We start from the raw sequence: 22,462 nt of genomic DNA, 5'->3' as shown, positions 1-22,462 counted from the left end.
TTATTTACTGTTACTTATTTGTCTTGTATTTTTATATTTCCATTTTAATGTTTGAATACTTTCATACTTTTGTCGTTTTTATAATTCCATATAATTTAATTATAATTGTATTTAATTTGAGTATTTCATCTTTTTTCCATTAGTTGCCAATATTTCTAAAGGTTATGTTTCTAAGCTGTATTTTATTTTATAGTATTATTTATATGCTGATATAGTATTTATTAATATTCCGAATTATTTTTTCTTTTCTTTTAATTTCATTTTAATATTTTAATATCATGTGTGTCATTTTTATAATTATATATAATTTCATTAGAATTGGGTATTTCGACTTATTTCTTTTAGTTGCCACCATTTCTGAAGGTTACGTTTCTAAGCTGTATTTTATTTAATAGTATTATTTATAAACCATTATAATATTTATTACCATTTTTGATTTTTTTAATATTTTCATTTTAAAGTTTCAACTTTTGGCTTTTGTCATTGTTTTACTTTACCATATTTCTATTTCACTTTATTTTTATAATTCAGTAAAAACGTCCAGTTCAAACCTTTTTAGCCACTATCTGTAAACATCAAGCCATAAAGAAGACAAATAAAGCAGACAACACAATATATTAATAACCAATAGTATTTAATGATCGCTCCAAGTTCTGCCCTGTACCCCTGAACTAGCTCCGCCCCCTCTAGAGAGTTCTTTCCCACAAACAGTAAAACAGGATCAGGCAATTAGCCGTATCACCAGACCTAAACATATATGACTGTGTGTAATTTCCGAACGCATCTGTGTCTGTGTGTTTCTATGTGAGGCACAACACTTTCAATCAATGAAAAATAAAATCTAACTTCATTTCATTTTTCAACGTTAGATTCTGTCCAAAGACACGATGAGAAACAAGAACATACTTGGGGGGGACGGGTTGGGGTAGGAGAGGGGGAAATCAGTTAGTGTCGCTAAATCTAAACAAAAAAAAAAAAAAAAAAAAAAAAAAAAAAAAAAAGGCTTCCTAAAAATGCATAACAGCATAAAGCAAAAAAAAAAAAAAGAAAAGAAAAGAAAAAGAAAACGAAAATAAAAACACTCAAGTCAAACAGCACCACCTACTGGTAGAGCTCAGCTTTGGTCATAGAATAGGGGTGAAAGTGAGCAGGACATAAAGACAAAACATCTGGGCTAAACCTGTCCATTACATCTCTCACACACAGTACAAACATCTGATTCCCAGCATAGAAGATCAGCTATCCTAGAGGTCCTGATGCTGATTTGGCCTCAGCAATTGTGTTCAAAAAGGCGTTTAAACTAGGGTTAACTATTGTTGAAATGAACCCACTGACAGTATTGCTTCCAAAAGTTCATAGATCCGTTCCAGAGGCAAAAAAAAAAAAAAAAAAAAAATTTAAACAAGGAGAGTAGAGAGAGAGGAAGATGGGCCGGGACGGGCTTTGTGTCAGCAGGGAGCTTCTCCAGATTCTTTAGGAATATTGTACACGTGAATGCACATTAGTATGAACGGACTTGTCCCTTCGACGGTGTTGCCATGTAAGAAAAATCAAGCCGACCTCGTTATAAATGTTTTTATATGCGTGTATGCGTGTATTTGTGTGTTGTGGGGTGCAGGGCATATACCAGTCTCTTCCACCGGTCTGAGCCGTCGCAGTTCGGGCCATTTCACGGGTAACGCCCTCTCGCTCTGGCTCATTCGTGGGGCGCTTTTTAGTCCCCTCCCATCCGAAAAATAAAATAAAACGAAACAAATCAACCCTCCAGATGCCTGGGAGAGGAAGAAGGGTTGAGGGGGATGTGTTTCGTCTCCATCCCTCTCTTACCCTTTCCTCCCGCTCCCTTGCTCGGCAGGTAAGGGGTTCGCGACCCCTTCCAGTGCGCTGCAGAGAGGGGCGGGGCAAAATGCAAAGGCCCCACGCCGCCTGCTCCGGTCAGAACTAGCAAAGATGGGCGGGGCTCTCAATTTGAGGCGCTGCTGTTGGAGGAGCTGGAGGTGGAGGCGACGGCCATGCTGGAGTTACCGGTGGCTGCCACTGACTTGCGTATGTGCGGGAGGAGGTAGGGATCACTGGCCAGCTGGTGAACGTCGATGCGATCCTCCTTGCGGTACACCAAACATCTGCGAATGAAGGCCTGGAGTAGACAAGACGTTCATTAGAAAGGGTTCAGTTTATCATATCTAGGGTCCTATGAAATTTGTTTTATTTTTTCCCAAATTCCGTTTTATTTTTTTCCAAATTCTGTTGTTTCCGTTTAAATTTTCTGGATTCTCTTTTTTTTTTTTTCAGTTTTAATTTTTATCAACTCCTTTTTAAATTAAATTGTATTAAATCAAAGAGCAAAATTATGAAACATATACAATTTCACATCAATTTAATAAAGGTTTAACAAAAATGACATTTTTAGGGCCATATGAAATGTTTTATTTCTCACCATGTGTTTGTTAACAAATTCTGTGTTTTGCGCGTCTAATTATTTGAATGCATACTTCATTTATTCAAATTTATTCTTAAAATAAATAAATAAATAAACCCTCAGAAATTCTATGTTGTGTATTTAAAATTTTCTGGTTATCACAGGCATAAGACATTAATTTCATTAATCTTTTAATTATTGAAAATTAAGGAAACTTTATTTTTTTGGGGGGGGCAAAAAAGGGGAGTTTCCTCTTAATATTAAATGGAAGAACATGGAAGAAATGTTGTGTGATTATACCCTAAAAAATAATGTTTGTTTCATTTTAGTAGTAGTAGTTGTAATAGTAGTAATATATATCTGGCACAATGTCTTCAAGTTAAACCAGACTTTTATTTTGCAGTGTCTACCTTCACATTTCTGTGTGTATACGATATGATGCTAGTTTTCCTAAAATGGAACGGACAAATGCTCATGAAGTAAGCAGATATTATTCATGTATTTATGTCCTCATTTAGTGAGATGACAGACCCGAAACGAGTGTCACGCATGCTTTAGTGTGTGTAGTAAACAAAACCACTCGTCTGCTTCATTCATTAAAACAGAGACACTCAGAACATGCAGGATTCACATTTAAATGGTATTTTTGCAGCTTAATATTTACAGATATTAGTCCATATTGCGGTTTGATTGAAGTGTAATGACCTACTTTTGATTAACTCATTCAAACTTTGACAAATTCCGTGACATTCCGCGTTATTCAGTAAATTCCGTTTTTATGACAGGATTCCGTGCGCGTTTTCATCATAGGACCCTACATAACATGTTCCAGTAGAAAAGCATCAACAGCCAAGTGTGGAAGTAGGTTAGGTTTGTGCAAATAATCTAAAAATCATACAGAATCTCAATTTTAATTTAAAAGAGGCAGACAATAAACATTATTGTTCTAGAAACAGGGGCGAATATCAGGCAATCTGACTCACTACGTGAATAGTCATTATTATGACAAGTCTCCTAGCAACACACAACCACATTAATGACAGAATCCCACAACCTCTCTTACGCCACTAATTGAGCAAAGCATTTGGTTTTGAGCAAGCTGCTTTGCTACAAGGTTAACAACAAACAGAGCAATGCAAGGCAGGAAAAGATGCCCTTTTGTTTTAAAAGTAAATAATAAGAATAAGAAGAAGAAGAAGAAGAAGAAGAAGAAGAAGAAAAAAAGTATTCTAATATGCTGATTTGGTGTTCAAGAAACATTTATCAAATGTTGAAAACAGATGTACAGCTTAAAATTTTTGTGATAACAGCAATACATTTTTTTTCAGAATTCTTTACTGAAAAAGTTTTTGTAATATGAATGTCACTTGATCAGTTTAATGTGTCCTTGCTTAATAAAAGCATTAATTAAAAATGATCATCATCACTATTTAACAGTTGAGTAATTTTTTTTTAGGATTATTTGATGAATAAAAAGTTCCAAAGATCAGCATTTATCTGAAATAAAAAGTTTTTGTAACATTATACACTATACCATTCAAAAGCTTGAGTCAGTATAATTTTTGGAGGGGAGAAATTATAGAAATCAATACTTTTATTTAGAAAGGATTCATCTAGTGATTATAAAGACATTTATGTTACAAAAGATATCCATTTCACATAAATGCTGTTCTTCTGAACTTTCTATTCAAAGAAAACTGGAGAAAAAAAAAAAAAAAAAAAATTCTACAAATTTTTGAGCAGCAAATCACAATATTATATAGATTTGAAAGGATCATTCATGTGACTGGAGTAATGATGCTAAAGATTCAGCTTTGAAATCACAGGAATAAATTACATTTGAAATATATTCAAATTAGTGGTGCCAATCAATTAAAAAAAAAAAAAAAAAACTAATTAAAATCACATTTCTTCTGAACTTAATCGCCATTAATCCCACTTAACATTAAACTTTTTAATTATACTCTTACACTGCAATAATTTCACATTCAATCTTAATTAAATTACAAATTAATGTAGAAACATGGAAATATATTTTTGAATTTTGTTTAATGCCAACTGATGTCTCTATGAATTTCTTCCTAATATTTAACCATTGACTATAGTCATTCAATATTACAGTATAATTGAGAGCTTTCAACTGAACATATATTAGACTTGTAATTTAAGTGAACTTAAAACAATCTTCACATAAACCCATTATAATAACTGTCATATAGCAACCTGTGCCCTTCAGCAAGAAAATACAGCCAAAATTAAATAAAGTTATCAAACACTAAAATCTAAATTAAATAAAAGATAAAGCTTAAAACTAAAGTTATTGATTTCCTCTTTTTTATTTTACTCTTTGATTAACAGACATCACAGCAGCTGGTTATTAGGATATTTTGGCTGCTGTTACTTTAAAAGCTGCCACTGCTGAACTTGAAGCGGATCTGACATTGCTTTAAATGTGACTCTTAAATAATGAACACGTACATGCACAGTTTTAAGGCAGCTTTAGCCGCCTTTTTTGTAAATTTATGATTTAACTGAGGACATAACTACGACTACTACTTTAACTACATACTCCGAATCTGACTGATACATCATGAAAAAATGAATCGCCTGCATTAATGTGTTAATTTTGACACCAATTCAAAAAGAAAAGAGTCATTTTAAACAGTAAAAATAATTAAAAATTGTAAAGTTTTTTCTGTACTATGGATCAAATAAATGGAGGCTTGGTGAGCAAAAGAGACTTAAACATTAAAAATCTTACTGTTCAAAAACTTTTGAGTTGTAGTGTCTATTATATATGGGTCGGACATTAACGAGGGCTTGTGGCCAAAACTCCACCAAAATAAAATCACCACGAGCGTCACACGTGCTTCATTGTGTGTACTACAAAACCGCTTGTCTGCTCCATTCATTAAAACAGAGACACGCAAAACATGCAGGATTCACAATTAAATGGTATTTTTGTGGCGTAATATTTACAGATACTAGTCCATATTGCAGTTTGATTTAAGTGTAATGACCTACTTTTGATTAATTCATTCAAACTTTGATTAAAAATCTTACTGTTCAAAAACTTTTGACTTGTAGTGTCTATTATATGTTGTCTTAAAAATCGTACTTTTAAAAAAAACCCCAAAATCTTACCGTTCAAAAACTTTTGACTGGTAGTGTCTATTATATATGGGCCGGACATTAACGAGGGCTTTTGGGCCTAAACACAAGAATGTACTGGCCAATCAGAGGCACTTAGATTAGTCAGTGCTGAAAACACCAGAGCTGTTGTTGAGTGCGCACGCTCGCAAATTCCCTCATCATAAACAACAAAGTACAGATACGATGTAAATAAAAGATTAATTTCATAGCTTCAGTCATTATTATAACCAATTTTTGCAACTTGTGCTAGACTTGACCAACGTCATGGACCAAAATGTTTGTCTGTGAAGACAGAATATGATTTGCCCAAAATGAAACAAAAACATTTGATATTGTTTTCTATAATCCATACTCATAATCATTATTATAATATAAAGATCAATAATCTAAAATAATGAATTGTCAATTTTGCAGCCCTAAGAACTCCTGTTTTTCATACTTAATTTAGCTACAATTTTAAACAGTCTATTTTTATTGACAACAGTTTAAAAATATTGATTAAACGAAGTATTTGACATTAAAGACAACATATGGTTTTTACAATAAGGTGAATATAAAAAAAATGCCCTCACAAATATTTTCGCACTAGAGATTTACTTCTGAGGCAATGTAAAAATGAGTGATGGGAACCCAGTAACACTTGTTTCATAATACTCTCTACCTCTCTGGTCTGGGGTCTCTCACACACACACGCACGCACGCACACCGTCCAAAGAAGTACCTTAGCCTCAGGTGAGACTCCTGGTTTTGGTGGAAACTGCACCTCTGTGGCTTTGAGAATAGTGTTCTCCTGGAGGATGTCCTGCTGGGATTGATTATGACCGAACGGCTGTGTGGTGAAAAAAAGAAAAAGAAAAAAAGATAAGAAAATAAAGGTCATCTCAGTGGACAGTGACAACACAGCCAGTGTTAGAAAATGTACACGAGTGTCTTTTACCTTCTTCCCATAGAGGCACTGGTAAAAGATGACCCCAACGGACCAAACGTCCACTTTGTTGGAGATCTTAGGTGGCTCTTTTCCAACCACAAAACATTCTGGGGGAAGATACCTGGAGCACAAGGCGGCAAGAGATTGCATTTTGAGCTCAGTTGTATATCCAAACTTTCAGACCATAAACTACACAACACTTCCTTAAAACAAAATCAGTTTCATGTGGAGGGAGATTTCAGTTCATTTGATCAAATCCAAATCCTGGTCATAGCAGACCACTCACCAGTATGTCCCCGCCCCCTGTGATGTCAGCTCCATGCCGTCCACCCCGTAGTTGTCGTCGTCCATGATCTTGGACAGGCCGAAATCTGTGATTTTTATTTCCCCACATGCTGTGCCATTTACCAGCAGGATGTTACCTAGCCAAACACAAACACAAGGATCAGTTGTTCAACAGTCTCATCTTGCACGCCTTCTTCATTAAAATGGTGCCAATTCTCATGCTTGGCCTAACACAGAAGAGTTGAGTGGTCTGGGCATGTCATACCTGGTTTGAGGTCGTAATGGATGATTGGTGGGCGGATCTCGTTTAAGTACTTGAGGGCATTGACAACCTGCATTATGATGGATCGGGCCTCTTTTTCTGACATTAGCTTGTGCTGCTTCAGGTAGAAATCCAGATCGTTCCCCTCACAGTACTCCAGAACAGTGCAGAATCTAGAAACAATACCACATTAAGCAAGACCTCTTTCATTTCTCCACTTTAAAGGATTCACTTCTGAATTAAAATTTCCTGATAACTGACTCACCCCCCTGTCACCCAAGATGTCTTTCTTTCTTCAGTTGAAATTAAATTAAGATTTGTGAAAAAAACATTTCTGATGGATTTTTCACCATATAGTGGACTTCAATAGGCATCAGCAGGTTTAAATGCAGCTTCAAAGGTCTCTACACAATCCCAGCTGAGGAATAAGGGTCTTATCTAGCGGTCATTTTATACTTTTTAACCACAAATGCTTGTCTTGCACTAGCTCTGTGATGCATGTCTACAACTTCACACATTACTTGATCACGTTGGAAAGTTCACTTGTAGTTAGTTCTTCGTCTGTGTACTTTGATTCAAAAAGGTAGGGTGGGACAAAATGGTCTGACATTGTTTTTCCTTTTTCGGCATTTGACTCACATTCGCTTTGTGAACACCGGGTCGGTACTTCCATACATGACTACGTAATGCATGAAGTCGAGCTAATGCAAGACGAGGATTTGTGGTTAAAAAGTACTTTTTCAGTACTGACTGATCATTTTGCTAGATAAAACCCTTATTCCTCAGCCGGGATCATGTAGAGCCCTTTGAAGCTGCACTGAAACTATAAATTGAACCCTCAACCGCCTCCTCCTTCTCTTGGAGTGTTTTCCTCAAAAACCATTTCTTTTTGACCGAAGAAAGAAAGACATGAACATCTTGGATGACACAGGGGTGTGTAAATTACCAGGAAATTTTAATTCTGGAGTGAATTAATCCTTTAAGGAGTGAAGTAATGGAAAACAAAATTGCACCAAACAAATATGCTGACTGCAACACTTTCAAATGAACAACACAAAATTAGTGAAAATGACTTGAAAGCTTGAAAGTGGTTTCAAATCAGAGACAATTATTTGAAAACCGTACACATTTCAATTGGACAAGAGCAAGTTTACTCACGAGTCTGTGTCCAGGGAGAAGTAGTCATACAGTTTGACTATTCTAGGATGGTCCAGCTCCTTATGGATCCTATATTCTCGACAGGCATGCCTATAAAACATTACATAACCAACCATCTTAATTCAACAAACAGTTCAATAAATAGCACTGGATAAATTTTCCATTGAATGGAGACTTTGAATAGGTTTGAATAAAATTATGGATCATATGTAAATGTTCAAACATTATGAAAACAAGAACTTAAGTATATAAGCTTTGAATATTTCAGTCAAAGTTCCTACACAAAGCTCACAAAATCAATCACAAGCTTTGAGCTATTGTCTGAAAGAAAGGGAAGAGTTGTTTTTGTCAGAGCAAAAGAATGTTAATTGTAAAATACCGCAGTCCTGACAACACTATCATTTATCTCTCCACCCACTTCCTTTAAATCTGTAGTCAAACCCAGATATCAGGGGCCTTGTGTGTGTACACACACATACATATATACATTATATATATATATATATATATATATAAAAAAACGAATTTGACGAGAAAATAAACTGAAAAGCATGTGTACAAACTTTTTGCACTCACATACACCAGAAATTAATCCAGCACAGTTTTTAAAATGTAAAGGTAAACAGACAATCCTAATTTGCATAAAGGTACAGTACTCATCCTCACGTTGTTCCAAACTCATAAGACCTTTGCTCATCTTCAGAACACAAATTAAGATATTTTTGATGAAATCTGATAGTTTTCTGACCCTGCATAGACAGCAAGAGTCCTTCCACATTCAAGGTCCAGAAAAGTACCAAGAACATAGACAAAATGGTCCATGTGACATCAGTGGTTCAACTGTAATTTTATGAAGCTACAAGAATACTTTTTGTGTGCCAAAAAAATTTAAATAAAATAATAGACAGATTATCCTCTAAATGTAAACAATGTGTAGTTTTGTGCACAAAAATCACTCTCATAGCTTCATAAATTTACAACTGAACCACTGATGTCACAACTGACGTTTTTGGTACCTTTCTGTGTTTTGAACGTGGAAGGACCCTTGCTTTCTACACAAGGCCAGAAAGCTCTCGGATTTCATCAAAAATATCTTAATTTGTGTTCTGAAGACGAACGAAGGTCTTACGGGTTTTCATTTTTGGGTGAACTACCCCTTTAATATTATTATGGGCAAGCGCTCTGTCAATCACACTGTTTAAATGTTTTATAGACTGTTCATAGGCATATTTTGGAAACTGACATGTTTACAACAAGGATGATTCTAAACTCATCATTATGAACAGATTTCCAGTCTAGTTCAGGAAGAATAATGCATTCTAGAACAAGCAGCACACTTGGCTCCTTATATTGAATCAGAATATGCATTAGCTGTTAGGAAATAAGGATGGAAAAGGTGTTTGCGCTCACTTGTGATAGTTCTCTTTCTTCTCATCTCTCCAGTTCTTATTAAGCTGGTGAATCTTCACAGCCACGTACCTCTGCTCAGTCAAATCAAAGGCCTAAAGAAACAGAAAAGAACAGGAAGAAAAAAAGAAAAAAAAATGCAGACTGTAAATACCAGAAACAATTAAACTACCGACGTGCCAGAATGGTTGGCTAGTCTATTAGTGAAGATGACTAATTTATGTAATTTTCTGCTATTGTTTCGAAACCAAGAATGCATCTTATTTGAATGTCTCATGATTTTATAAATCTTCCAGGCATCTCAGTTTACTACCCACTGATGATTATGAAATACACAGATTTGTACATCCCCAAACCTAAAACACATTCTTTCCAATCGCAGATCTGTTACCTTGTAGACCTCACTGAAGCCTCCTCTACCCAGCAGATGCAAGAGCAAGTAACGGTCATTTAGCGTGGGATGATCTTTAAACCTGACAATCGGAGAGACAATTGCACAATTTAAATCCACCACAGACGTGTCTGAACTCTGAAAAACCCTCAAAAGCGCTCTCAAAAACTCTGTACTGAAACCAAAAAGGCTCAAGTGTGATAATAAACTTTCAAAGTGCATACTGGGAGTTATCTTCATTGTGGATTCTTTTGAGCTCTCGGATGTGAAGATTACGCACACGCTCCAACCGCTCCAACTCCACTTGAATTTCTGCTTCCTCCTGACGCAAATAGAGACACACAAAACACCAAAACAAAGACCCGTTATCATGACAGCACGTGTTTAAAGGAGAAGTCCACTTCCAGAACAAAAATTGACAGATTATGTACTCACCCCTGTCATCCAAGATGTTCATGTCTTTCTTTCTTTAGCCATAAAAAATTATGTTTTTTGAGGAAAACATTTTAGGATTTTTCTCCATATAATGGACTGATATGGTGCCCAGATTTTGAACTTCCAAAATGCAGTTTAAATGCAGCTTCAAACTATACCAAATATAGTTGTAAACGATCCCAGCCGTGAAAGAAGGGTCTTATCTAGCGAAACGATTATTTTAATAAAAATAATGCAATTTCTATACTTTTTAATGTTAAAAGCTCTTCTCGTCTTACTCAGCATGGACAGTTTTTGTTCCAGGTCATGACATTTAGGGTATGTCGAAAAACTCCCATCTCATGTTCTCCCTCAACTTCAAAATCGTCCTATATCGCTGTTTTATCTTTTTTTGTTAAGGGTGTTTGATCTTCTTTACATGTTCACTTTGCAAAGACTGGGTCGGTACTTCTGCAGCGATGTAGGATGATTTTGAAATGATTTTTGAAGTTGAGGGAGAAAATACGATTGGAGTTTTTCAACATACCCTAACTGTCTTGAGGCAGAATAAACAGTTCAGGAAGAGCAAGACAAGACGAGCGTTTGACATTAAAAAGTATTTAAACTTTTTTTTTTTTTTTAAATGAAAATAACTGATCGTTTCACTAGATAAGACCCTTTTTCTTTGGCTGGGATTGTTTACAACCGCATCTGGGATCGTTTGGAGCTGCATTTAAACTGCATTTTGGAAATTCCAAATCGGGGCACCATATCAATCCATTATATGGAGAAAAATCCTAAAATGTTTCCTAAAAACTATTTCTTTACAGCTGAAGAAAAAAAAGACATGAACATCTTGGATAACAAGGGGGTGAGTACATTATCTGTAAATTTTTGTTCTGGAAGTGGACTTATTTAAACAAGCATGTAATATGAATGTGACAACATAAGTACCTTCTTCAGGTGTCCGAGTCTCAGTTTAAAAATTTCTTCTTGCTCATGGTATTCTGCTAAAGATAACCTGTGAGGACATAAACAAATTAGGACAAAATCCAATTAAGCCAAATTCCTAGACTACTCAAAGCCTGAGACGACAGAAGAACTTACATCTCATTCTCTGCGCCGTTGCTCTTGCTCTTGCGTTTGTTGGGTTCTAGGTTTGGAGGAGGAGTCTGACTGGCGTTGGGCGGTTTCTTCTTCATCAGCAGTTTCCTCTGCCTTTCTATGTCCTCTCTCTGCCCATTGACTCTCTCCTGTTGTCTAAATAAAGACAAAGTCATTTTTATTTTACACAACACGTTTCCTAGTATCGTCATTTATACAATTCTACACATTCTCTCTGCATGTTCGTTCATTAAATACTTTACTACTTTTATATACCAAAAAAGGCCTGTTCACACAAAGATGAATGTCTGGTAGGTTAAACATTTCAGCTGGAATGTATGGGTGTTAATGTGTCTGTTCATGCTGACACAAACATTTGCACGCCATAAATGCCACAGATTTTTTATTTTTTTAAAATGGTGATGTGCTCCAATCTCTTTTCCATCGCACTGTGAAAAAGCTAGCCAGCTAATAAGATTCATGCTTTTGTTCATGCCCAGAGCTGCCACTCCTGTTACATAAAACTATGACTTGGTGGTGCTCATAAACAGAGTGCTTTCCTAAGCAAAAGAAAATAGCAGAGGAAGAACCCGAAACAGGCTGTTTTGTCTTTGTACTGGTGTTGGCGTTGTTTGATAAACACCGCAGAGAATACAAATATTGAAAACATGTAAATGTTGTTTGACTTCCTTTCCTCTCTGCGATAAGCCGGTGTCAGAAATGGAAAATTGTGCATTGACTTCATTCAGCCAGGCAACCACATTTCTGGTATTGAATGCACCCTTCAACTGCATCCTGGATGACTTCTCAGGGGACTAAACATAATTAATAGATAAATATGTACGGTTTAATCCAGACATTACTTGAGGTAGTCCTGAGGTAATTTACTGCTTGCCTGCAGCAAAACAAGTGCTGGTAGGTGTAGGTGGTCTATTGTAGTTGGCCTCAAGTGTGTGTGTTTTGGTTTAAGTGGAGTGGTTTCACCTTCTTCTGTAAGAAAACATCACTTAACCTTGTTTTGAAAGGACAGTGTTTACCAAGTTGTTTGTTAACACTTTAACGCCACGTCGCAGTGATTTTCACAAGTTAAAATACAAAAAAGGCACCTATGCAAGGTTTGCAAAATCTATTTTCCATAAAAACTGCAAAAGTGACTTCACTAAAAATCTTGTGTGTATCATGTTCATGTTAGAAGGTTCTGAGGGTCTGAGCAAATAAGAGCACCCATTCATTCATCATCAGACCTGAACATAGTCCTGAATGAGTCTTTTATGGCTAGCTCTCCACACGCACATGTGTGGAGAGAAACTGACCATATTTTGCCAGCGCGTGTGACGTGTGCGTGTATGCGATGCGATCTGACTAGGTTGTGAAGTTTGAGATGTTGTGCGTGTGCAGCTCACATACTTGACTAGATTCTGAAAGGCGTAGCCATCTGTCCACTGCTCGGTAAATGAGGCTCCGTGCCGTACGGTGGTGAAATGGCCCAGACGCAGCCGATCCTGCATGCTCTTTTCTCTGCATGCAATTTTCTCCTGCTTGGACTGAAAACATACCCACAATTTAGCAATTACAGAGACGCTACAATGGACATGCAATGCACTGTTTAAACTGGATAAAAACTACACATTAATCATCATTTTAAGAAAATGTAAAACACATATGGGCCATTCTACAGAATTGGTTCAATGTCAGAGTTGGAAATGTCTTGGAAAGATTACGGCGTATTTAAATTTTTTTTGCAAGTGATTGTGTTTGTTTAATATTTACTGTTCTTATTTTGGCTACTTTCTTATTTAAATGTATAATTTCTTTGATATTTACTTTAGTGTTTTGCAGGCTGAAATAAACACAAATGTTTTTTTATTTTTCAAAATTATATATCAACACCGCACCACCGATGGTAGTTGGTCCATCACCATTGCGGTGGAAAAAATCTGCCACTGTCACAGCCCTAGTAAGTACCCACTAATGATGATTTTATGTGTATTAAGCTTACTGACATTTGAAATATTATGGTGAATATTATTGTGTTCAATAGATAATAGAAGAATCTTAATAAACATCTAAGATTTGAATACTTAAATGCTTTTTAAATGTGTTTTTTTGGTTGTGGGACAGCAGTTTGCACCAATTCCGTAGAATGGCCCTTATACAGAACACTACCACACATTAACCACTGCATAAACATTTACCTTTTCAATAAGCAGTTTCTTACTCATGGTCACGCATTTATTGAGTCGTTCTTTACATCGCTCTAGCATCTTCTGTTGCTCATCGATCTGTCTGCGCAGGTCACAGTTTACCTGCAGCACACAAAAACACCAACATAAACAGTGTATTCATAGCACCTGGTAGGTTTTATAAACCGTATTTTATTGACAAAGTGAAAAGATTCACACTACAGACATTTTAACATTGATGCTTTGTGTGAACAAAGTCGTACCCTAAGCAAGTCATCAATACGTCCCTCTTTCTTCTCCAGATCTGAGCTCTTACTGCTCTCCAGCGCCGCTAACTTCTCCATTGTCAACTCAGACTGGGAAAGAGCAAACGAAGGTGGATATCAAAGTGATGATCTGAAAGTGCCTGTGAAGTTGTGAGTGTGTTTTTAGTTGTGTGTTACCTGTGTGGCTCGATGCTGAGTGTGTGTAGAAGGTGGCTTGTGGGAACAGGAGGAGTGGGAGTGGTCTGCGTTTACTGAGCCGATGGAGGAGGGGCTACCTTGCTGCACCTGTCAATCAAAACCAAAAACAAAAACATATTTCCATAAACACAAAATGCAACCAAAAAGGGTCACCGTTAATAAGAAAGCCACACTGCACTTATGTCAGTCCTCTGCACTGCTACCCTATAATCATGTTTTACTATAATAATAATCACTGTTACTGTGACAGAATATGAGCACAAACATAATTATAACTTCTATGATTATAATGATTGTACTGAAATGCTTATACACAGCTACAGCAATCACTTGTCATCTTAAGCATCAACTCTAAAGCATCAGCTACAGCAATATACAATTTGCAATGCACACTATATGTATTCCTGACCTCTGACCATCCCAGTTTCGTTTTTTATTGTTGCATACAAATGCAAGTTGAATATTTTGTTTCATACACGTATTTGTGGCTGAACTTACATTACTTTATACTACAGTACATTAATAGTTCATCCAAAAATTAAAATTCTGTCATCATTTGTTCCAAACCCATGAGACTTTACGTAACCTTTGAAACACAAACTTAAATGTGACCCTGGACCACAAAACCAGTCATAAAGGAAAAATGTAGATTTATACATAATCTGAAAGCTGAATAAATAAGATTTCCATTGATGTATGGTTTGTTAGGATAGTACAATGTTTGGCCGAGTTACAAAGTATTTAATCAAATGTGGAATCTGAGGGTGCAAAAAAAAAAAAAAAAAAAAAAAAAAAAAAAAAAAAAAAAAATTTCAAAACAGAGAAAAATCACCTTTAAAGTTGTCCATATTAAGTTCTTAGCAATGCATATTACTTATCAAAAATTAAGTTTTGATATATTTACGGTAGGAAATTTACAAAATAATTTAATGGAACATGATCTTCACTTAATATTTTAATGATTTTGGCATAAAAGAAAAATCTATAATTTTGACTCATACTATGTATTGTTGGCTATTGCTACAAATATACATGCTACTTGCGACTGGTTTTGTGGTCCAGGGTCACAAATATTAATGAATTATCCCTGCATGGCAAGTCAAGGTAACCAAAACTTCACAAGTCATAAAACAAACTATGTCGTTTACCATATGTGATGCAATCAATGTACAAGTGTTTATATGTAAATAAAATCCATTCATCATTTAAAGCAATCATATCAATCAATTTAACAATGACTTTATGAAACTTCTAGAAGGTTTGGTTACCTGCACAATCAATGGAGGGACAGAAACCTCTTAGGTTTCATTAAAAATATCTTAATTTGTGTTCTGAATCTTAATTTGGGTTTGGAATAACATGATGGTGAGTCTACAACACAATTATATTTGGGTGAACTATCCCTTTAATAGTTCTATCAACAAAAGGTTTGGCAGTAAGAAAGAGACTCACGGCAGCAGGAGGGTTTGAAAGAGAGTGCTGCGGAGAGGACCGTGCCACTGGAGGAATGCCACGAGCTGGACTGGTACCAGTGCCACTACCCCCTGCAAACTACACAAAAACAAATAGAAGTTAAATCAGAAGATGCGCACAAAAACTAAATTTAACCCAGAATGGGGATCAAATGGTTAGTAGTAATAGAATAAACTACATGCACCTACCTCAAAATAATCACTAATTTTGTGTCCTCTCCCTCCTCCTTTGCCTAGAGGGAAAAAAAAAAAAAAAAAAAACAAAGAGTCAGAACCATAGTCATGAGAAACAACATTTCAAAAGACATAACATACACCTGCTATAAGAACCAGTGCATTCAGCATCAATTACATCAAGAGTGTTACTCAAACTCACCCTGGTTGTCAAAAGGGTCTCCTTTCCTTTTACGTGTTCTCTGGTCATTAGATTTCTTTTCTGGGGTCTGAGTGGGAAGAGAGAGCAAGGGTTAGTGAGAGAGACTTTGTAAGCTACCAGGCAAATGCAAGAATCCATGACATCACCTCATTCCACAACCCTATTCATTCCAGAAGTTTCCATTGAAATGTTAGAGGCTACAAGCTCATACAACCTGAAAGACTGGACATCAACATCCAAAGACTGCAGAGACACAACAATCTCTGCCCGTCTGCCTGTTTTTAAATTAACAGGATCAGTTTTAGTTTGTGCTGTCCAGTAATGCTGTTTTTGAACAACATGGTTTATTGTTCTTCATATTCTTTTTCATCACCATCATCTTCCAAACACAAATTAAGTTATTTTTGATGAAATCCAAGAGCTTTCTGACCCTGCATGGACAGCAACACAACTGACACGTTCAAGACCCAAAAAGTTTGTAAGGACATTGTTAAAATAGTCCATGTGACATCAGTGGATCAGCCTTAAAGGTGCAATAGGGGATCTTGCTAAAAAAATGCTAACTTTAGCCTGATAGCAATGAAAGCGAACGGCCCATCTTCCCGGCAAATCGCCGTCCAAAGCCACGCCTCCCGAATGTATGAACGCACACAGGCTAGATAACCAGAGACAGCATTACTACAATATACTGTAACACTGAGTTGAAATGCTAAACAGCCCAAATAGGAAAACTGTGTGGTGCTAATAATGCACGAGAGACGAGAAAACGGCAGAGTTTAATAAAACGCCTCATACTCGTCCACATACATGGGGAACATACACAAGCATGCATTCAACTCAGGTCACAAATAGAAAGGAAATACATAAAATAAAGAGAAACAGATGTCGGTAGAGTGAGTAATCTCCTCACCTTTCCAGATCGTACAGATACATGTTATGCACATGCGCAATTGTCAGTCTGCCACAAAACTACCGTTACAACATCACGTCATTAACCGTGAGAACACTTTATAGCACAGTTAGTAAAAGTATTGCAATACCAGGAAAGAAAATCAGGTTGTTGATGCTTGCCTGTCATTCTTGCTCTGTCTGCATAGAGTATGGGAACGGGCTGAGGACGTATGCTGTCTGTGCAGAGGTATGCAAATACATATGTTGACAGGCAGGTACGTCAGCCTATCGTAATGTTCGGACCGAGCATTTTGATTGGGCGAACATTGCTTGGTCCTACACCTTCCACAGAATATATAAACACATATAAATACATTCAGACCACTTAACTTATTGATTGCTATCGAGATGTGAAAACTTTCAACCAGCATAACAAAAAATGTTTCTGCAGACAATCACCTACTGCATCTTTAAATTTATGAAGCTACAAGAATACCTTCTGTGCACAAATAAAACAACAACAATTTTCAACAATTTCTTCTCTTCACGTGAGTCTTCGTCGCACATTCACGAGAGTATCACAACGAATGTCCTTACTTCCTTTCTGGGTCTTCTTGAATGTGTCAGTTGTGTTGCTGTCTATGCAAGGCCAGAAAGCTCTCAGATTTCATTGCAAATATCTTAATTTGTGTGACAGAAATTTCATTTTTGAGTGAACCATCCCTTTAAATTAGAAAAAATGTAAACGCTGTGGTTCTTTCTGTTTTACCATCATGCCGCTCTCTCTGTTTGACTAACCAATAGCAGAGAGGTTTATAATTTCTGAAATCTTGTTTGTTCACACCATCTGCCCAGAAATTACACACGTAATCTTTGTCTGACTGCAACACAAGGAAAGGATTACAGATGTGCATTTCACTGATTAACAGAATCCAGATTCCAAATATTAAAGAAAGGAGCAACTAAAACCAGAAAACAAAAAAAAAAAAAAAAAAAAGAAAAAGTCCTTCCAGCCAGACGCCCTGGGTGATATTATTGGGTGAAATAAATAAAACATGGCGCCAACTACAACAGAGCTGGACCTCCCTGACTCTCATCATAAAACACGTCAGTTGACAACTGCATCACCTACTCCAGACAGAAACAGATACACTTCAGTGACTTAACAACTGTTTGAGCTTCAGATGTGTACTAACCTCCAGCTCTTTGTCACTGAGGGAGCCCACGCTACATAAGCTCTGGTTAGAGGACTCGTTGTGTCCAGAACCCTGCAGAGAGGAAGACAACAGATAACAGGATTTACATCTCCTAAAGGAAAGATCAGTGCTAGTAATGCAGGAAAAAACAGCGGCAAGTCTTCAGGTCTGTGAAAACAAACCTGAAGTGCATAAAAGCCATTTTGTTTCATGGTTTGTGTGAAGAAAAAAAAAAAAAAAAGAATCCTCAGATGTAACTAAGTCTTTGAGAAAGGTTGCATATGTGTGCGGAGCAGCATTTTATTAATGAGCCTTTGGTAAAAGGCCGTCCTGCTCTGAGCTAAACATGCAATGATATACAGAGAGAAAGGGCGACAGATGCTGGTCATTCTGGTCAGGTCAGGCTAAAACCCTCCACAATCCAATAACACGGCGATAAACGTCCCTGTGCTATGCACCTACAGACAGTCCGCTCAATTAATGCAGTTGCTGAAATTTCTCAGACCGAACCAAAAACATCCAGCGTTGCCTAGTCAGTGAAGCGGACTCTCACGGCCACGGCAGTGACCAGTGAACATCTAACGTCGAAAAACTGACAAATCAATGTCCTTGTGCCAGGAACCAATCCAAAACTTTTCCTCAAAAACACACTGCAAATGCTCTGCGAATGTTTTCCAAACACTTAAATCAAATCATTTTTTTTTAAATTGAGATTAATGCATCATCTGAAAGCGGAACAAATAAGCTTTTCATTGATGTATGGTTTGCTAGGACAATATTTGGCTGAGATACAACTATCTGAAAATCTGGAATTGGAGAGTGCAAAAAAAAAAAAAAAAAAAAAAATATTGAGAAAATCATCTTTAAAGTTGCCTAAATGAAGTTCTTAGTAATGCATATTACTAATCAAAAAATACATTTTGATACAGTTACTGTAGGAAATTTACAAAATATCTTCATGGAACATGAGCTTTACTTATTATCCTAATGATTTTTGGCATAAAAGAAAAATTGATAATTTTGACCACACAATGTTGTTGGCCATTACTACAAATATACCCGTGCTACTTATGACTATTTTTGTGGTCCAGGGTCACATATAAAAATATATTCATTTGGTTTCAGCTGAAGTAGTTTTCGAGAGCCGAAATTGACCGGAAAAGTAAGTGAAACCTATTTTTGTCAAAAATTAATTTCAGATTCTGGAAGTTCTGCTTACACAGAATGTGAATTCTGCAATTCGAATCACATAATTGTTCATATAAATCTTAAGAGCATGCACAATGCCCCACTCAGGATGTTCAGAACTGAAGAAAGCCATCAATATAACATCACCAGAGCTACTGTGAGTATCATTTTGACCTTGATTAAATGTCAGTCTCCTCCACTGATAAGTTCATAAGACATAAATAAAGACATGCATATTTGTACAGTAAGAAGTAAACGTACGTAGTACGTAAACAGATTATTTCAGGTCTACACCTTCCTTTTCAATCCAATCAAATCACATTGATTGAGGTGTTTACATTAAGGCTTTTCAATCTGACTGAGCCATCAGTCCAATTACTAACAGACTGTTAGGTGCATGGGAATGTAGATAATAGCATTTATTAGTGTTTCTACAATTACGTGTGTCTATTTCATGGACACAGTGTGAATAAGCTGCAATAGGCAAACTTGTTTGCTGTGTGGACTCACTTTACAGTGAGCAAAAATGATTTAGGTGTAGAAATAAAAACTTTTTTTTGGTGAAATATCAAGAGGAGGCTTGTTGTCAAAGAGCTTTTTTGCTGTGATTAATTTAGCGGCTGAGAAAATGAACAACCAAATTATTTAAACCAATTTAATCACTGAAACTTTATTGTTGGTTTTGGTTTGGGAGAAATGAGAAATGAGAAATTTAAGCCCGTTAGCAGTCTTCCCATGAAAAATGTAAGCCTATTTTGTTGCATCGTTATATGGAACTCTACCTTATCCCGGTTTTTAAATCTCCTTTTTTGTCCAAAAATCTGTCCTTCTTAGACTAATTTTAACGAAAAGCCTGAGCTTTTGTGGAAAACGACAGAAACAACAGGTTGATTCAGACAACTGGGCAAAAGCAGGAGGAAAAAATGAACTTAACATGTAACTTAATGCATGAAAGCAGACAGGCCCAGGGCCTAGACAAACACACGAATGAGAGAAGGAGGCGTACCAATGGATGAGGTCTAATGCAAGGGGGAAGGTATGTGCAGGAATTACAGATTATCATAAACAAATAGAAATATATCAGTTTGAGAGCAGACAGACCTTGGCAACTCCGACTCCTGTGAAACGGGCCTCTAGCAGCTCCTGCCTGCGAGGATCCAAGCTGTGCAATTCCTCCATCATGGCTGCGAGAGAGAGGAAGAGAGTGTGCATGACATTATGTAGCCATAGTGATGCCGACAGATTGATGGGACAGTCATGTGTGTGACATGTTGAGTCATGTGTCCCCGATACATGTTTTCGAGAGCATTCTGAGATTCATGACTCAGCCTCCCTACCAACACTCATTCAGTCATTAACTCACTCCCACCTAAAACCATATCCTATAGATAACCCACGAGAAAAACACCATGGTCATGCAAGATCTTCACAGATCAATTCATGTCAAACCACATGCAACACGTGACCTGCAGTGCATTTAACAAAGAAACATTGATTTTTAATCAATCAGACTTGTTTTCGACTTGAAGTCAAATGCAATCAGTGCAAAATCATACACTATACTTAATATGATCTGAGAAGGGGGCTGAGGAGAAAGAAAAAAAACATAAATGCACAAGGCTACCTGAACAACTCCATATACTTCCTAACTAAACAACCAACCAAACTATACAACGTTAGAGCAACCACCGATGTATATTTTAGTTAAATCTCATCCGTTACACGTCCAACTTAACTTAAACACCTCATTCAATGGAATCTGTAATCACTTGTTCCAGCATATTGTAGATTATTTAACGATTACATGATGAATTGGCTTGGTTAATAAGTTATCATTCTGAGTCCATCATTAGATGTGTGCGATTGATTGAATTAACGGATAACTTACAGAAAATCCGAAGAATTAACGTTTTAAAAAACGAAAAGGTTCGCAAAGGAACAAAACAAAAGAAACTGCATCTAAATACCGTCTCAGTATCTCTTTACCCCTGGGTTTTGCTTCTATTGTCTGTTGTTTCTCCACTGCCCAGCAAATCTTCTTGCTAGCCTCCTTAAACTGCCACATTTGTCTTTGTACCTGTTTTATCGGGGTCTTTTCTCCCTTTTGCCGTTTTATCTGACGTCTTTTCTTCGACCGTTCTCCTCCTCTGGTCTCCCGTCTCGCCCTTTCCGTCTCAGCCCGACATCTCAGCGCTAGGCCTTAGCCGAATCCCCGACCCTCGCCTGCGCTCGGTGCCTGCTGTGTCGCTAGGGGACGCCAGCTCCGCGTCCTACCGTAGTCCGAGGACTGCGAGACCTCCGAGGCCTTGATCTCCCGAACCCGCCTTTCTCCGCTGGCCTTCTGCGATATCTATTTTCTAGCAGATCTGAGGCATGTGGTACCTCGCTGCAGATCCACACCTAACGATTTCCCATCCAAAATGACGCGACTCGCTTCGAAGTTAGTTAATCGTGGTCTTGTTTTTAGATATTTTGTTTCTCGTTTGTCTTCGCAGCTCTGGGTCAGCACCGAACCGGGATCAAGTCCTGGAATGATAAATCGGCTCTTTAAATTCCGTTCCACCCCAACATCACCTTTCACAAAGATTAGTGGATGTAGATGAAAGAATCCTTTTTCCAATCAGATTAGCAAAATCAGAATTGATTCGGTTCGGTTCTTATTTTTTGCAATGTAAACAATAATCGGTAAATCTCATATTTTCTCGTGAGATTGTGCAAGACATTTCTACCTTTCAACCACGCCCATTTCCACTAGCAAACACTTATCAATGAAAGAAAAAAAAAAAATCAATTAATTATTTTTTCTGCTTTATTTATAGGGTTTAAGCAGTGTACATATAGCCGTTTAAAAATATATGTTGCCAACTGTTTTTTCTTTTACCCAGATCTTTCAGTCAAAAATTATGAAATAAAGCCTATAAAACCTGAAACGCAAAAAGGTGTAAAGTTAAAACTCACTGTCAACATTTAGATGAAAGCACACAGAAATAATGAATTCCACTATTAGTAAAACATCTCAAAGCATGTGCAAAATGTGAGAATTAATTTGCTACAATCAAGTGCAAGTCATGAATGAAAAAATGTTTGATTTAGTGATCTCAAAATGATTAACAACTCATTAAAGAGCCTTTTAAATGTTGGGCTTTTAACCATATATTAGCTGATAAAGGA

The 22,462-nt window shown here is 36.8% G+C and overlaps 1 protein-coding gene across 2 annotated transcripts; it reads right to left on the bottom strand.

Annotated features, from left to right (window-relative positions):
* Positions 1-971: 971 nt before the first annotated feature.
* tlk2 (tousled-like kinase 2) lies at positions 972-22,008 on the bottom strand. 2 transcript variants are annotated; one of them, XM_051105922.1, is made up of 21 exons: positions 21,369-22,008; positions 20,393-20,475; positions 18,104-18,175; positions 16,017-16,083; positions 15,830-15,873; positions 15,621-15,719; positions 14,148-14,255; positions 13,968-14,060; positions 13,717-13,827; positions 12,929-13,065; positions 11,525-11,677; positions 11,372-11,438; positions 10,228-10,325; positions 10,004-10,085; positions 9,616-9,707; positions 8,206-8,295; positions 7,051-7,220; positions 6,787-6,922; positions 6,510-6,621; positions 6,294-6,401; positions 972-2,137 (listed from the first exon to the last, which is right to left on the bottom strand). In XM_051105922.1, exons 2-21 carry the CDS (start codon positions 20,471-20,473, stop codon positions 1,964-1,966), a joined length of 2,094 nt encoding a protein of 697 aa, XP_050961879.1. In that variant the 5' UTR covers positions 20,474-20,475; positions 21,369-22,008; the 3' UTR covers positions 972-1,963. The 2 variants fall into 2 exon arrangements, with proteins under 2 accessions (XP_050961879.1, XP_050961880.1); XM_051105923.1 differs by having other exon boundaries at positions 10,228-10,322.
* Positions 22,009-22,462: the final 454 nt, after the last annotated feature.

The sequence above is a fragment of the Labeo rohita genome, chromosome 3 (assembly GCF_022985175.1).
Source record: "Labeo rohita strain BAU-BD-2019 chromosome 3, IGBB_LRoh.1.0, whole genome shotgun sequence".
NCBI lineage: Eukaryota > Metazoa > Chordata > Actinopteri > Cypriniformes > Cyprinidae > Labeo > Labeo rohita.
This window is presented reverse-complemented; position numbering and strand designations above follow the sequence as displayed.

Excerpts from the sequence above, each read along its gene's own strand:
- tlk2 (XM_051105922.1), bottom strand. The coding sequence starts at position 20,473 with ATGATGGAGGAATTGCACAGCTTGGATCCTCGCAGGCAGGAGCTGCTA. Across the intron at positions 15,720-15,829 it reads AAATTAGTGATTATTTTGAG|TTTGCAGGGGGTAGTGGCAC; the intron begins GTAGGTGCATGT and ends GTTTTTGTGTAG. Across the intron at positions 10,326-11,371 it reads GACTCGGACACCTGAAGAAG|GAGGAAGCAGAAATTCAAGT; the intron begins GTACTTATGTTG and ends TATTTGCGTCAG.